At 40.6% G+C, this 14,765-nt stretch overlaps 1 protein-coding gene across 1 annotated transcript in view; it reads left to right on the plus strand.

The window, feature by feature from the left end:
* Positions 1-14,765, plus strand: part of LOC113548091 (nuclear hormone receptor FTZ-F1) — a 61,752-nt gene that overhangs the window by 35,457 nt on the left and 11,530 nt on the right. Inside the window, exons 5-6 of the mRNA XM_026948761.1 lie at positions 11,935-12,203; positions 13,500-14,255. Coding sequence (XP_026804562.1) covers positions 11,935-12,203; positions 13,500-14,255 — 1,025 coding nt within the window. The remainder of the gene's footprint in view (positions 1-11,934; positions 12,204-13,499; positions 14,256-14,765) is intronic.

Genomic DNA, 14,765 nt, shown 5'->3' on the forward strand with positions numbered 1-14,765 from the left:
TTTCCCAACGATATTATGTTATTATAGGTACATAATATAATATAATAATATATCGTTCGTTTCGCGCGTGTCGCCTTTATATGCGTACCGTTTGTGTTTCGGACGGCGGCGATAAATTCTTCAGGTGTTGTACTATTATTGTGTTGAGTCGCATACACCCGATACACCGTACATTACATTGTTATGTCCCGCGGGGGTGTCGAGTGGCTGTGAGCATATAACACCGAAATAGGGCACGTATTTTATTTTTCGAGAGAAAAACGGTTACTGAAATACGCTCGCGCGGGCGGCCGGTGCGTTCGAGTTGTGCAAAAACCCCCCGCGCGCCGTAGACTCGTTAACGGACCATTAATAATCCGTCGTAACGTTACAGCGGCGGCGGTGGGAGAGAATATTTCAGTTACGGCGGCGGTTACCTAGTTTCTTGCGTTATCTGCCGCGCGAAAGCGAGTCTGGATATTATATTATATATATATATATTTACGAAAAACAAACGAATATTCAAACGAAAACGAAAATCGACTCGCGCGCTTGCACACACACACAGACACACACACACACCTGCAGGTACATGTGTGCGCGCGTAGGCTGTTGCACAATAGTTGTCATCATTCTTCTCACTCTCGACGGTGCGGTTTGATGTTTGCGTATGTGTGTGTGTGTGTTGTACGTGTGTGTGTGTTTGCGTTTTTTCTTTTGCTGTCGCGCGCGCACGCATACACAATACATTCAGAATGTAGATTAGCATATTATTATTCATTTACAGACGTGTGTGTATGTGTCTGCCTGGCGCGTACACGTGAACTACACACACACACACACACACACACACACACGCGTTTACACGCTTACCCGAGTATACTTGCGCATATATTCACACACACACACACACACACACATGAGCGCGGCGCGCGCGGCCTAGGCGTTTCGCAACGCGCTCCTTTAATTAGGGTCCCGGCGAGTAGGTCACACAATCTCCGCCCAACGTCACCCCCCCACCCCCGCTCGTCCCGTTGGCCCAGTTGCGCGCCGCGCCGCCGTCGCCCGCGTATATTATGCACACACACGCACGCACGCACGCTCACCGGGTGTACGCGGCGGCAAATTATTACGCGAGTTTTTTTCCCTCTCCGCCGCCTCAGCTGCACGCCGGCTGGCCCGCGCGGTGGCGTGCGATTTTCGAAACGTATTTTAAGACCGTTGGCCCGAGAGACGTTTGCCGCCTCCTTAAACGACACAGACGATTATTATTAATATTATAATGTTGAAAATTGCGCAATTTTCAATAATAACATTATGATTTTTTAAAATATGTCGTCTCGGGGGGGGGGGGAAGATGTCTCAGTGCGGACAAGACGCGTTAGTCCGTCGTCGAGAAAAGCTCTGATAGTACCTATATTTAGTGTCTGGCAAAAACGATAGTCAGTCGGTTTTTTTCCTCATACCATTTATTCATTTTCGTTACAATGCCCCCTATAAGTGCGCACCGGTGCGCCGCGTGCACGTCGTCGTCGCTTTTTATAATGAGACGCGCCTCCACCCCGCCGCCGCGGGGGGACCGGTTTTTCTGAGCGCGGCCGATCGGAATATTCTCTGTCGTTCGTGCGTGTGTATCGGTCATTGTACGGTGTAGACCGGTGTCGGCGATGGCGATGGTTACGCCGCCGCCGTCGCCGCCGCCGCCGCCACCGAATCGTCGTCGTTTTCTCTCTTACTCCGACCAGCTAGTTACATTATTGTAATATAATATTATCTTAACGATTATTATTAAATAATTTCTGTCCGTCGGGATAAATAGTAATAATAATACGAGAAATGAGAAGACCGCCCCAGAGACCCTGCGGATGCGCCGCCGTCGTTGTAGGTTTCTCTCGATGTGTATATACGACGAACGCGGTCGGCCAACACCCAACCGTCGCCGCCACCGCCGCATCCGCAGTCGTCACGTAACGACGATAAACGCGTTTTTTAATGCCTCTAACACTACATTATTATTTAATATTTATTTACAATAATAATGATAATATTATTATTATTAATTATCGCGATTTCGTTCTCTCGCGGTGTACACGGCGTCGTACGTATAAATCGATAATGATAAAATTAATCTAATTAAATTTTTCAACGTTCCCGAAAGCTTCGTTATAAGTTTGATTTGGCGCCGAAATGTGTGCGTGCTTCTCGTCGTTTTATCAGACAACCGTTTCGTTCGGTCGACTGACCTATTTTTTTTTTTTTTAATACTGTTTTTGTCTTTACACAACACCTACGTTTAGTTGCGTACAATGATAATATTTATATCATTGCACGTCTGTACCTAACACTGCTAGTTATCAGTGTTTACTGTTTCTGATGGTTTCACGTACAGCAAAATCCGTTGGAATTAAAATGCGCGGTGGCGATACATTAACGCGCGTCGTTGGTTTTTCGTGGTGTCCGTGTCGACACCAGTGAACGTGTGTGTTCTAACGGAAAAACGAATTTCGTGTTTTTAATTTTTAACAACCTGTAGGCCGGGCCGGGCCGCGGGGTAAAAATGCCTGTTGGTTCGCCATCCGTAAAACTATATATTGCTACCGTCGGTTATTTCAAAACGCCGGCCGAATCGAATCGATATTTTCCGTCCGTTTTCGCCCGCGTCTTGCGACATTCGTTTTGCTTTGCATCATAATAATTCTACCCAGGTGGCGGCCCCCGTCCGTATATGCTATTATTTTATATTAATAATATTATATCTGCGGCGATTTGAAAACTAAATGCAAATACTCGTACCTGTATTATATATCGTGTATTGTTATATGTCGTATGCGTGTAACCAGTACGCTCGCACGTACATTAATATTATCTCAATTCCCAGTAAAAAGTACGTTAACCGCGGTGTGTTTTGTGCGTGCATTTTTGCTTTCGAAAAAAACAGTACGGCAGACGTTTTCACTCGTATTTTTATTGCCTTTTTTTTTTGTCGTCTCGCTCCATACCGAAAAGATGTGGAAAAAATAACTTTGAATGACAATGTCCAGACAATTATTGTTGTATAGTTCGTACTTAATGTCGAAAGCGTCTGGGGTGCGGTTGCAACCGAAATATTATAATCTATGGTGTATATGTGTGTGTGAGTGTGTGTGTCCGGCTTTCACCGACGGAACGTCTGCTCGCAGAGAGCTAACACACGTGGGCGGTACGAAGCCGTGTCGTAAATGTCTCTACGCGTCGAGACCTATATTATGCATGTATTGTTTTTTTTATGCGCTCCGCGTCCGCTCGTGATGAAATTACGGACGGATGAACGCTGCAAAGAGCAATTGACTCTGTTGAGCCATGTTTTTATTAGTCGGATATTGTGCGCCGTACTGTTATATTATATTATTTCCATCCGCATATTAATATTATACATAACCCCAATACCAATGATTTATCGATTGAATGGACGACGTCGACTTAATAGTATTGTTATAGGATAGGAAATTAGGCAAAGGATAAAAAAGAAAAAATATGAAATATTGATTTCGTTATGAAACTATATTTAGTCGTCCCGTTTCACTGTCCGTCAGTTTTTCTGGACGTTTGATGATTGGTAATATCATAATGTCGAAATGGGCCACTGTCAATGTCTGCAGACGTGCCCGGAGCGAACGTTACGCAACGGTCGCCGTTCGGTTGCCTCAGCGCAGACGCGCGTCCCATATCTTTCTCGCCAACCCCTTCCACTTTCCCCTCTCCTGTGCCTACCACATAATGTATAATATATTATACCATACCATTATTATAATATATGTATAGTGTATACACATTATTGTACGCACGTTACATATCGTATTCTTCTTCTTCTTCTTCTTCTGTATAACATTATATATTATATTATAGATATGCGTGTACACGACATCGGGTTCACTTTCTCCAAACTCGGCCTCACCATTACGTACACAGCGCGCGCGTCCGCCCATCGTCTGTACCCACCACCTGTCGATGGTCACGTGCCCGAATTTTATTTAATTTTATTAGGTACAACCAGTTTCACAATCCGATACGACGACGACACACACACGCACACTGTTAAACAGTATAATATAATATTATTCAAACCGATCTTTGGTGAACTTAGTGGCGGTGGGCAACGACGGTAGCGGGACAAAGAGAAAACGGACGACGTTTTTTTTTGCCGCGCGGGACCGCCGCCTTGCCGCCGTGTTACGTAGAGTGTAGGCACTTTTGACGGCTTGTGATACGTCGATAATGATGATAATGAGTACTGGAGATGATTATGATTAACCGTCGGGTGCGGTTTGCACTTATTATCACGGCTGTGCCGTTTTCGGCCTTGAGAATATATAGCGCCACGCCAAGTTGTCAAGGTTAAGCACGATTCGCCGCCACCACTATTTAGATTTGATACTATGGGACAGCCCTCTTTAATTCTTACGTTTTCCTTTCCCCCAGGGTATAAATACATGCGACATGTATGTAATATATTCATATATATATATATATATAGAGAGAGAGAGAAGGGAAAAACAATTGCCATCAATGTGCCTTTATAAGGTTAGGTTCCTCCGTTGCGGCCGTCCGTTCGATCATGGTACAATATCGTATATTGTATTGTATTATATTATATATAGATTCGTGCTGCAGTTTTCTTCCCGAGGAAAAATAATAACGTTTCGATAATGACATATAGTCGCGCCATGGTGGCGGAATTGAAACTGTTGTACAAGTTTAAACAATAATATTAAACGAAACAATATTACGTGACCAAAATAAATATTTTTATTACGGTTTTTTTTTATATCAACGTATTTTGTTAGTCTACTCGTGTGTGCAGTAAAAATAATAAAATAAAATCTTATATATTATTATATCGAATTGTACACGTGATTTGACGTTTGAAAGCATTTTATCAAATCGTTTTTTTTTTTTGTAAAAATAAACAATCCTGATTTAAACCAACAGAATATTTTCCGATGCCACAAATTAAGTTTATTTAGTAAGATAATTTTTTTTCGTAACAGCTACTTGGATATGGCTTATTTATTAGCCGTTTAATGACAATTTTTCTTATTGAACTTTTAAGGCTTCGAATCATAATCTTCTTACAGCGTGTGTTGTAAAAAGTAGGACTTTCGTTCTCTATCAACGTATATAATATACAGTGACCCAAGGCGTTGGTTACTTAATTATGATTATTATTATTATTATTATCAATAACAATAAGAACAAAAATAATACCTAATCACAGCATAATAATAGACGCCTCAACAATATGCCCGTTGTAATGTAATGTAATATAATAATGTCATAATATAGATTAGTTTTAGAAAGTTATCGGTACGGTTTCGATTGAGCGCCCCTTGGGGTTGCCCCGTGAGGCTAATACGAACGAGGTGCAATATAATAGAGGAGGCAGGTAATATACGAGTAGCACACCTGTATAGCATAATGTACTGCAGGTGTATGTGAGTATACTGTGTACAGCAAAACAAAATCAAAATTGTTTTTTCCATTTCATTGCCTATTATCAGAGTTCCGAAACGTTTCTCCGTTAGGTACTTCAATGGTTTAATTTAACTTGATTTGTGTGCTTTTGTTTATAATAATTCAATTGGGCCTGCATTGTAGCGGTGTAGAGGTGGTGTATGTATTTCTCCTGTTGAAAATGGTATGCATTGTTGTGTCCATTCCGGGTTGTTGTTTACACCGCGGCGGCGTGTGGCGGTGTGATAATCAAGGTGAACCCGCCGTCGACGGCAGCGTCGCGGCGACGACAACTTCCTAGTAATATCTCTCCGTACAACCATTAGACCTTCAACTCCAGAGCATCTCTTCCTGGTGTTCAGACAAAAATAGATTCGCGAGAGAAAAAATAATCCGATAAATTTGTGTTTGTTTAGTAGAAGAAAAACGGAACAATTGATAATTTTCACGTGTAATATTCAAAAACTATGCGTTTCACTTGACAAGATGTACTATTATTGTGTATAACCTATTATACTGTACAATGAGTCGCATATATATACCTATATTTACAATATAAACGTGGGAATAGATAATTAATTAACTGACAACCAGGATTTATTCAAAAAATTAAACGTTTATACATAATATATGCACACTTAAATCATAAATGAAATTAATCGATTTTGATGAAAACGTGTACCGGTTATGGGTATTGAAACACAATGAGTTAGAATTCACCAACTTTAGAAACACGTAACTTTAAATAACGTAATATCTCTTCCAGTAACTCATCACTATTCATACAACGTCTTGGCTCTTTTTTATGTACACCTAGGAGATATATTATTTTAGGTAGGTGTCTATCTATAATATATGTATAATGCATTACCTATCTGTTACGTCTGTAATCACTTCACAACTCTCTCCTATACATCACCACCCATTCCTGTAGTTTTCTTATACTTCCTGTGGAATATCAATGATCTTTTTTTTATATATCATCTATTACTCACAGGTTTAACCCGTGAACTCAATTTTATTAATTCTCTTATTAGTTTAATATACCAATGTATATATTATACAACCGTGATATATAATACCGCGAGTATCCGACGCATAGCTCTGAGCAAAATTCAAAATTTGTCGTTTCATCAAATTACTATAATATATGTCGTTTTATCTTTGTCTACAGTTATCACGTTACACGAAACATTATTTGCAGTATAAATAACTCTACTGTTTTTCTCTAATGTTATCCTTCATGTTTACAGTGTATGTACAAAAACCAACACCGATTGTCGGCGTTGTTTCGTCTACCTACTGCATATCTGTAGGTACTGCGTTACTTATATATTATTTATTTACAATTTGTGCACCCTTTTCTCACAACATCATCTTATCTATATATCACGCAGACGTGCTCTTACTTGTCTTGTTATCTGGAATATACTCGCGGTAAAACATTTGTTCAGGCTGCATACCCTTATCGTATATGCGTTAAATCCTATACAGTTGTGTTCGAACGCGATTTAGTTGTTATAGGTATTTTTCACCGTGATATCAACCGTCAACCGCTGACCAAGTCACTATTACCGATGCGCGTATGATATCGCCGGTCGTAAACTCTCGAGTCTATATAGTCGCGGGAGTGCAGCTGCAAAGTTTTATTGACTGCAATTTCGTCGGATCCCGTTCACGGCGATGACGACGTATGCACTGGAGGAGAAGTGCATAAATTTTTCCCGATTACGACGATGCTATAATCCGGCAGCACGACCTTCGGTCTTCGGCAATATATCTATATTATGCGCGCGAAGAGCCGGCAAAACCGAAGAAAGTAAAAGCGGAACTCGGCGGCAGTTCTGCACGCGCTTTCTTTCGTATTATTATACAGCAGCTATTATATTATTATATATACATAACTCTCGCGGCGCACTCACTTTTCTCCGTCGCGACTGGGCCAAGGCGAATGGCCTTGACCGTAAATCGTGTGCATAATAATAATAATAATAATAATAAACTGCCGCCGCATTCGTATTCGCACTGGCGCGTACCCGCGGTCTTCGGCCACCACCGGCCACATCGTTGAGATCGCAAACGTACCAGCCTCTCTCTCTCTCTCTCTCTTCGAGTGGTAATCGATCAATCAGTGTTTGTATATATCGCAGCAGCTGTTATATATGCAACCATACAGAGTTGTCACTTTAAAATCAAATATCTCCACCCATATGATAATAATATATTTTAGTGTCGTACAATGTATACTACTAATAATAACATCATCATAATATACAAAATAATCGTCGGGTGATTTGAGGCGCGTTTTCACTCGGTTCCCTTCACCTCCATACTTCACCGTCCACTCGACTAATAACGCGCTACTGTTATTGTAATTTCGAGTTTTTTTCTTTTCTTTACGAATATATTCTCTCCTTGTACGTACATATCATTACACGTGACGGCGGCGGTGCGGCGTTCAAGTCTCCGAACACCGTGACCGGCCGGCGGCGGCGACGGCAACGGCAACGTCGCAACAACCGCGCGCTAGGCGAGTACATAATATGCACACAATCGTCGTCCGCCTCCCCGCTTAATGGAATAATATATTATTACATAGCCGCCGCGTCGCGCGCTTGCGCGTTGCCACAACGCTGCCGCTTAATTGCGTAAGCGGCGTGTATCTATCGTTCGTGGCGACTTCGGCGGTGGTGTTGTTCTCAAGGCCACACGCCTTCGAGATCGTGTTTGTGTATAATATACAACTGCAGCCGAGAAAATCGGTCACCTCCTTATCTCCCTCCATGTCTCGTCGCGCTCAACATCTGAGCGTACCGTCCATAACATTAAACTATTATGCTATATATATATATATATATGATAATATCGAATATTATAGAATAATATTGTGATATTCACAACGAGTTTGCAATAATTGTCTCATTCCGTCACCACACGCTCTTTACACACCTAAGCTCTTCGCCGCCAAAGACTCTGCTCATAGATATCGTATATACATATTATATATACTTGTGTCGTCTCGTGAATACGCTCGTAAACATTTCGAGGCGATCGGTTTTTAACGAGCTTCGCGATAACGTACGAGCGTGGAAATTCCGCAAAGAGCGCCGAGACACAATATGTTGACCGGCGGGACAATATCGACCGGTGTTGTAGTCGTAAGACGAGGAGGACGACGACGACGACGACAACTATAATATACGACGACGGGAGAATAATAATAATAACGATAACGATAACGATAACGGGTGCTCGGAGCGAATGGAAACGGAATCGAACGATATAGCACTACTGTAATTCCGGAACGGATTTCGATAGCGATCTGCAAAATAAAAGTCGAGTTTTAATCAAAATTTAAGACTTACTCGCAATCGGACGACGTCCGGACTTCACAATGTGTTGTATATACATAAATCCTTTGGCGACGATTCGTTTTCCTTTATGTAGTGTACGGCGTATATACCTTCGGTCCGCCGGTCAGGGTGTATAGAAAACGCTTTTTCCCCTAGTCAGTAATCGATTCCATCCGATTATGGATCGCGGCGGCGGCGGCGATGGTGGTGGTGACGACGACGACAACGTTATTTCGTAACTTACGCAATGCGCTTTGTAATTATTTTCGTTTTAACGCCCAATCTCGATATGTATCCACTAAAATTACGTTTTGAAATCGCGCGCATATCCTTACGCAATGGAGCCGTGGCGCAATGCTCACAAATTCACCACACGCACGGGCATGCGTATTATAACATTATTATTATTATTATTCGACGTGTGTATTATTGGCGGATCCGATCGGAAAAACGTTTTACTACGACTGACGTTATTATTATTATTATTGATTTCGATCCCACGGGAACAGAGTTGTGTTGGTTTTATATTTTCGTTTTGTAACCGTAAAACGTATTATTATATTATAATTATTGTTTGTTTTGATCAGCCGAACGAACTAATTCTATATATTTCCATGTTTACAATTATAATGAATGAAGTCGATTCTGCATGTAAAAAATATTAATATGAATATATTTAATCAATGATTTCGACGTTTCTTCTAAGTATATAATATATACGCTTCGGCGTGCTACAGATAAGCACAGATATTGGTCTCCGCCTTATCACGACCGTAATATAATCGACTGAGGACGACCATATGTTTTATTATCACTATCGGCGGTCGCGTATTATATATTAAATGATCCGCTGTATATATCTAATTTTTTTTTTGTTACTCATGCGTCATAACCTGCGCTATAACCGGTTTATGTTTACTAGCATTTGTTTTTTCTACCGAGATCTGTGCGACCGGTGCGTAATTATTAAATATACTATTATCATTATATTATTTTATATTAAAAAAAAAAAAAAAACGAAACGTATAGAGTATAATAGATATAGGTAGGTACACAATATAACAATAACAATATCAGCATCATCGTATATTATACTATAAAAATAATAATACAACGCGACGTGCGCTAGCTAGAATGCAATTTTATACCATCCGCAAAAATATTTATTTTTTCTTTCGTTCTTTTCTCGTTACGCAGCGTAATAATATTCGTCAACAACCAAAAGTCGTTTTAGTCCTCCCACCCTTTCCGTCAAAAATTTATGACTTGTACAGCACATTATGAATACGCACGAGCGCGTACACTACGAATTATTATTGTATATAGTATAAATTAATATATTGTAATATTTTAAAACCGAGTTCTGTTAGTGCATGTAAAACCGAAAAATATATATATCACGTCGTCACCGTCATCGTCGTCCAGCGGTGTCGGGTGGGTCCAGCGAGCGTGTGATATTATATAATTATTGTTTATTACTCATAAGGATCGCATGTACAACGGGATGTGTACAGACAGTTTATTTTCACTTATATTTGAAACCACTGACCAATTTTGATTTTGCGTCGTTAAGACGCTGTCGCGACGGTCAAATAACAGTCAACAACTATAATTTTATCAACCTATACTCTTATCACTTTATGAATTTTGTTTTTATTATTTTTATTTTTTTTTTCGAACCATTAATTGTAACAATAATGATAAATATTATTCAGTGTTCTTCGTACAAACGAGTGTGTATACGGTCAAAGTCTCAAAGCCATGGTACCTATACTCACACGACGACGACGATGATGATGATAATAACAATAATAATAATAATAAAATATTAAAAAATATATACCTATATAGTATAATATATAGGATGACTATGCAATACCGCCGCCGTCGCATTCGTCGTCGTTACGCCGTGCGGTGTCCCTCTTCTACGTCGTCGTCGTCGTCGTCGTATGTAACGTTCCGCGGTCGTCTCGCGTATAATAATAGTAATAATATAATATGTCGGTTTGGTAATAACTTTAATAATAGGAGGTATTTTTTTTTTCACTATCATTATTGTTCTCCTGTACTGACGTGGCGGGGAAACCTGTGCGATGAGAACCATTGTTGACTATAAACACACACTCGTAGGTACATGTACATGTATATACATATTATATTATAAAATATGTAGTCTACACACTTATCCTACTCGTACGTAAATTACCGAGTACGTATATTATTCGTATCGGCACGATCATTTTCTCGAATACTATGATCATGATCTTCGTTGGCGTATGATATTGTTCCCCATATTTTTTTTATTATTTTTGAGCTTTAGCGCCCAATTCAACAATTTTTTTCCCATTTAAATTTTATGCAACGCATAAACTATAATCCCCCTCGGATCAACAGTGATTTTAGTTTGAATTTCATATAATATAGTATATAATATTTAGTATTATTTATTAAATTTCGACTACGTAATTAACACACTTGGCCGGTTGCTGTTTTTTCACGGACGAGTTCGTAAATCTCCGGCACCGGCTGTCTGCCGGACAGGATTTCCGTCGTCCGTTTCACATTTGGCTCTATGCCGCCATCGTCGCCGCCGGTCGTGAGTGGCGTAATCGTGGTCCATTGTTTTTAGCGCTCTTACGACGTTGTGAAACAAATTATTTATTAATAATTATGATCGCACCTCGGAGACAACGATATAATATTATATATAGACAGCATCACAACAATGTGCATTTACCAATATTGAATATACAATATACCGCACTGCTATTACAATCGCTAAAAGCCTTCGCTACATTATATTATATAGATATAATGAAATTGGAGTGTTAAAACATTTTATGTTTAATAAATAATTTTATTTTGGGTCAAAGTAATAATATATTGATAAAATGTCAATGCAAATATTTTTAAAACGAGTAAATATAATTAACTGAAAATAAATTTTTCAATATAAGAATTCGAAATCCCATCCAAGATCAAATCAATTACTCGATGGTATATACATATATATAATGTATACATAGTGATAATATTAAATATCGTTTAGATCATGTTATTGTATAGATATAGTAGAACAATTTGACTAATTGTGTGTGGTTTTGTATTTTAGCCGTCCGAGCGGACAGGATGCGAGGAGGCCGGAACAAATTCGGACCTATGTATAAACGGGACAGGGCGAGAAAGTTGCAGATGATGCGTCAACGACAGATGGCCGTGCAGACGTTGCGCGGTGGCGTGGTCACGTCTGCCGGAGCCAACAGCCACCACCAATTCGCCATGTTGGCCGGCGACGCGGTCACGCTAGGCCAGTACCCCGGCTCCACCATCACGTCATCGGTGTCCAGTTTGCACATCAAACAAGAAATTCAAATTCCCCAGGTGAGACGTCGTTTGCCAGTTTTGTATTAAGAAAAAAATAACAAAAACAACAGCGGTGAATGTTTCTTGGGTGTCTCATATTTTAAATCACAACTAATCAACCATCAACCCCTACACAACGGGATACAAATTAAAATTGCAAATGAATTTGCGAAACTAAATTATATTTTTCACATGAAACTTACATTAAATATTATACCCTCTTAATTTAAACCATGTCTTCAGACTGTATCCCTGATGAGCCCAATCGAAGATTAGATAATATACTCTAAACTTGTGCGGGTTATTGCTTATAGTCACTTCCCATAAGTGTTTTGCGTTACGAATGTAATTTTATATCTTATTAATTTATTGTCGATGAGTGTATAGTTTTTCTTCTATTCAATAAAAAAATATCAATTTTTAAATGTACAGGAAGCGCTGCACATAATACGACGATACACACCGCCCCTATTTGAAATAACAACTGCTCGTTATTGATCAGTTTTATTTGTTTTATATCGTTTCCAATATTGCATCACTAGTCACCACGATCAATGTGCATCATTTCGTTATTCGACTTTTCCGTTTTAAAACCGTATCCGACAACGAGCTCATACAAAATAATTATATGTTATTGTCTCTGATTTTAATAATGGTGTGTGGTGAAGTGCATCGATATTATTTTTCTCATCGGACAAACGCACATCATCATATATCGATATTACATTGTACTTGCGTGGGTAACTTTTTGCGGTAATCAATTTCACATACAATAATAGTATAACGCGCTATCATCGTTGCAACGAACATGCTTGTGACGACCAATGTGGTGTGTCCTACGCGATCGCGTAGGCTCAGTAAAATGTGCGTAGTTGTTTAAACTGGTACGAAATGGATATTCCATACCCCTCCCACCCCAATTAACATTATCTTTAAACGTTTACCGTAAGCCCGTCTTGTAGGTTTCGATATTTCATCGACTTTCGCCGATAAGTGTCAGACGATTTTCGATAAAGAAAAATGTCATTGGCTTAATTTGTATTATTTATCTAACCTAAGCTTAACATAACAAATTTGCGTTCACTAGAATTGAGTCGTTATAAAACTTAATGTGTTCAGAACGTTATCTGTGTCTTACGGTGACATTTATGACGATATTTTAATTTTAAATCGATAAATGAGTATTTTTAAATTATGACATACTTTTAACTCGCGCAAAAAACAATAATAAGGTGTCATTATGCGACGCTAACGCGGAAAATTTTTGATCCAGTAATGCGGTATGTTATAATATGTCTGTTTGTTCTCGAACAGGTGTCTTCGTTGACGTCCTCACCCGACTCGTCACCCAGCCCGATCGCCGTGGCTCTGGGTCAGGCCGGACTTGGGTCTCTAGCCACGGGTGCAGGAGGCACCACGTGTGTGGTCAACCAACACTCGCAAATGACGCTGCAAATCGTGGCATCGGCCAACGGCAACAATAACAACAACACTAGCAGCAGCAACAACAACAACAACAGCACGGGCGTGACCAACATGACCGGTGCAAACAGCGGAGTGCCGCCGTCGCAACACCAGCAACATCACCAGCAGACACAGCAGCAACAACAACAACAACAACAACAACAGCAACAACAGCAACAGCAGTCGGCGGTCCCGGCCGCGTCCATGTTGTCCGTGAACAAAATGTGGTCGCCACCGTCGTCGCCCAAGAACTACCTGTTGTCCGCGCACCAGCAGCAACAGCAACAGCAGCAACACCACGTGCCGCAGCAGCAACAACAGCAGCAACAGCAACAGCAGATGGTGGACGGCGGCGGTAGCACGTCGACCGCTGCGGCTGCGACCGCCAACGGTGGCGGCGTCAAAGGCATGTCGCCCATGATCCGGGACTTTGTGCAGGGTCTGGACGACCGGGAGTGGCAGAGCTCGCTGTTCGGCCTGTTGCAGAACCAGACGTATAACCAGTGTGAGGTCGATCTGTTCGAACTCATGTGCAAGGTGCTCGACCAGAATCTATTCTCGCAGGTGGACTGGGCGCGGAATTCGGTGTTCTTCAAAGATTTGAAGGTAACGATGTTTTATATATTATTATATCGAGTACAATTGTAGTATACTTTACTGCTATTTATAACGGCAATGTGATATGAAAACGTTAGTCTATATATAGGTGATTTTTGTGGATTACGAGCCTACGGGCACAGTTTTTAAGTTTAAAAAAAAACCCGATTTTCCGCCAATTGATGGGTGAGCAGGCGATGCGTATACTCGCCACTGGTATGCGATGGGCGATACCCAAAACCTGTATGGATCGTTGTATTTTATTATATGATATAATATTATGTTAACATATTATGCGTATACGATCTCGTGCTTGTACTACGCGCGCGCGTGATCGGTCCATTATGAAAACAGCGGCAGACCGATCGTTTCGCGGTTCGGATTGGTTGCAAATATTGTTGCGAGTGGGTGGGGGGGGGAGAGTGGGTATATGAATAAAAAAATGAGGCCAAGTTCATCGCCGCCACACACGCGCAAGCATTCAGCAAGTCGTCGTTGTTGTGTACGCAACGCACTCGC

This window comes from Rhopalosiphum maidis, chromosome 1 (genome assembly GCF_003676215.2).
Source record: "Rhopalosiphum maidis isolate BTI-1 chromosome 1, ASM367621v3, whole genome shotgun sequence".
Lineage (NCBI taxonomy): Eukaryota > Metazoa > Arthropoda > Insecta > Hemiptera > Aphididae > Rhopalosiphum > Rhopalosiphum maidis.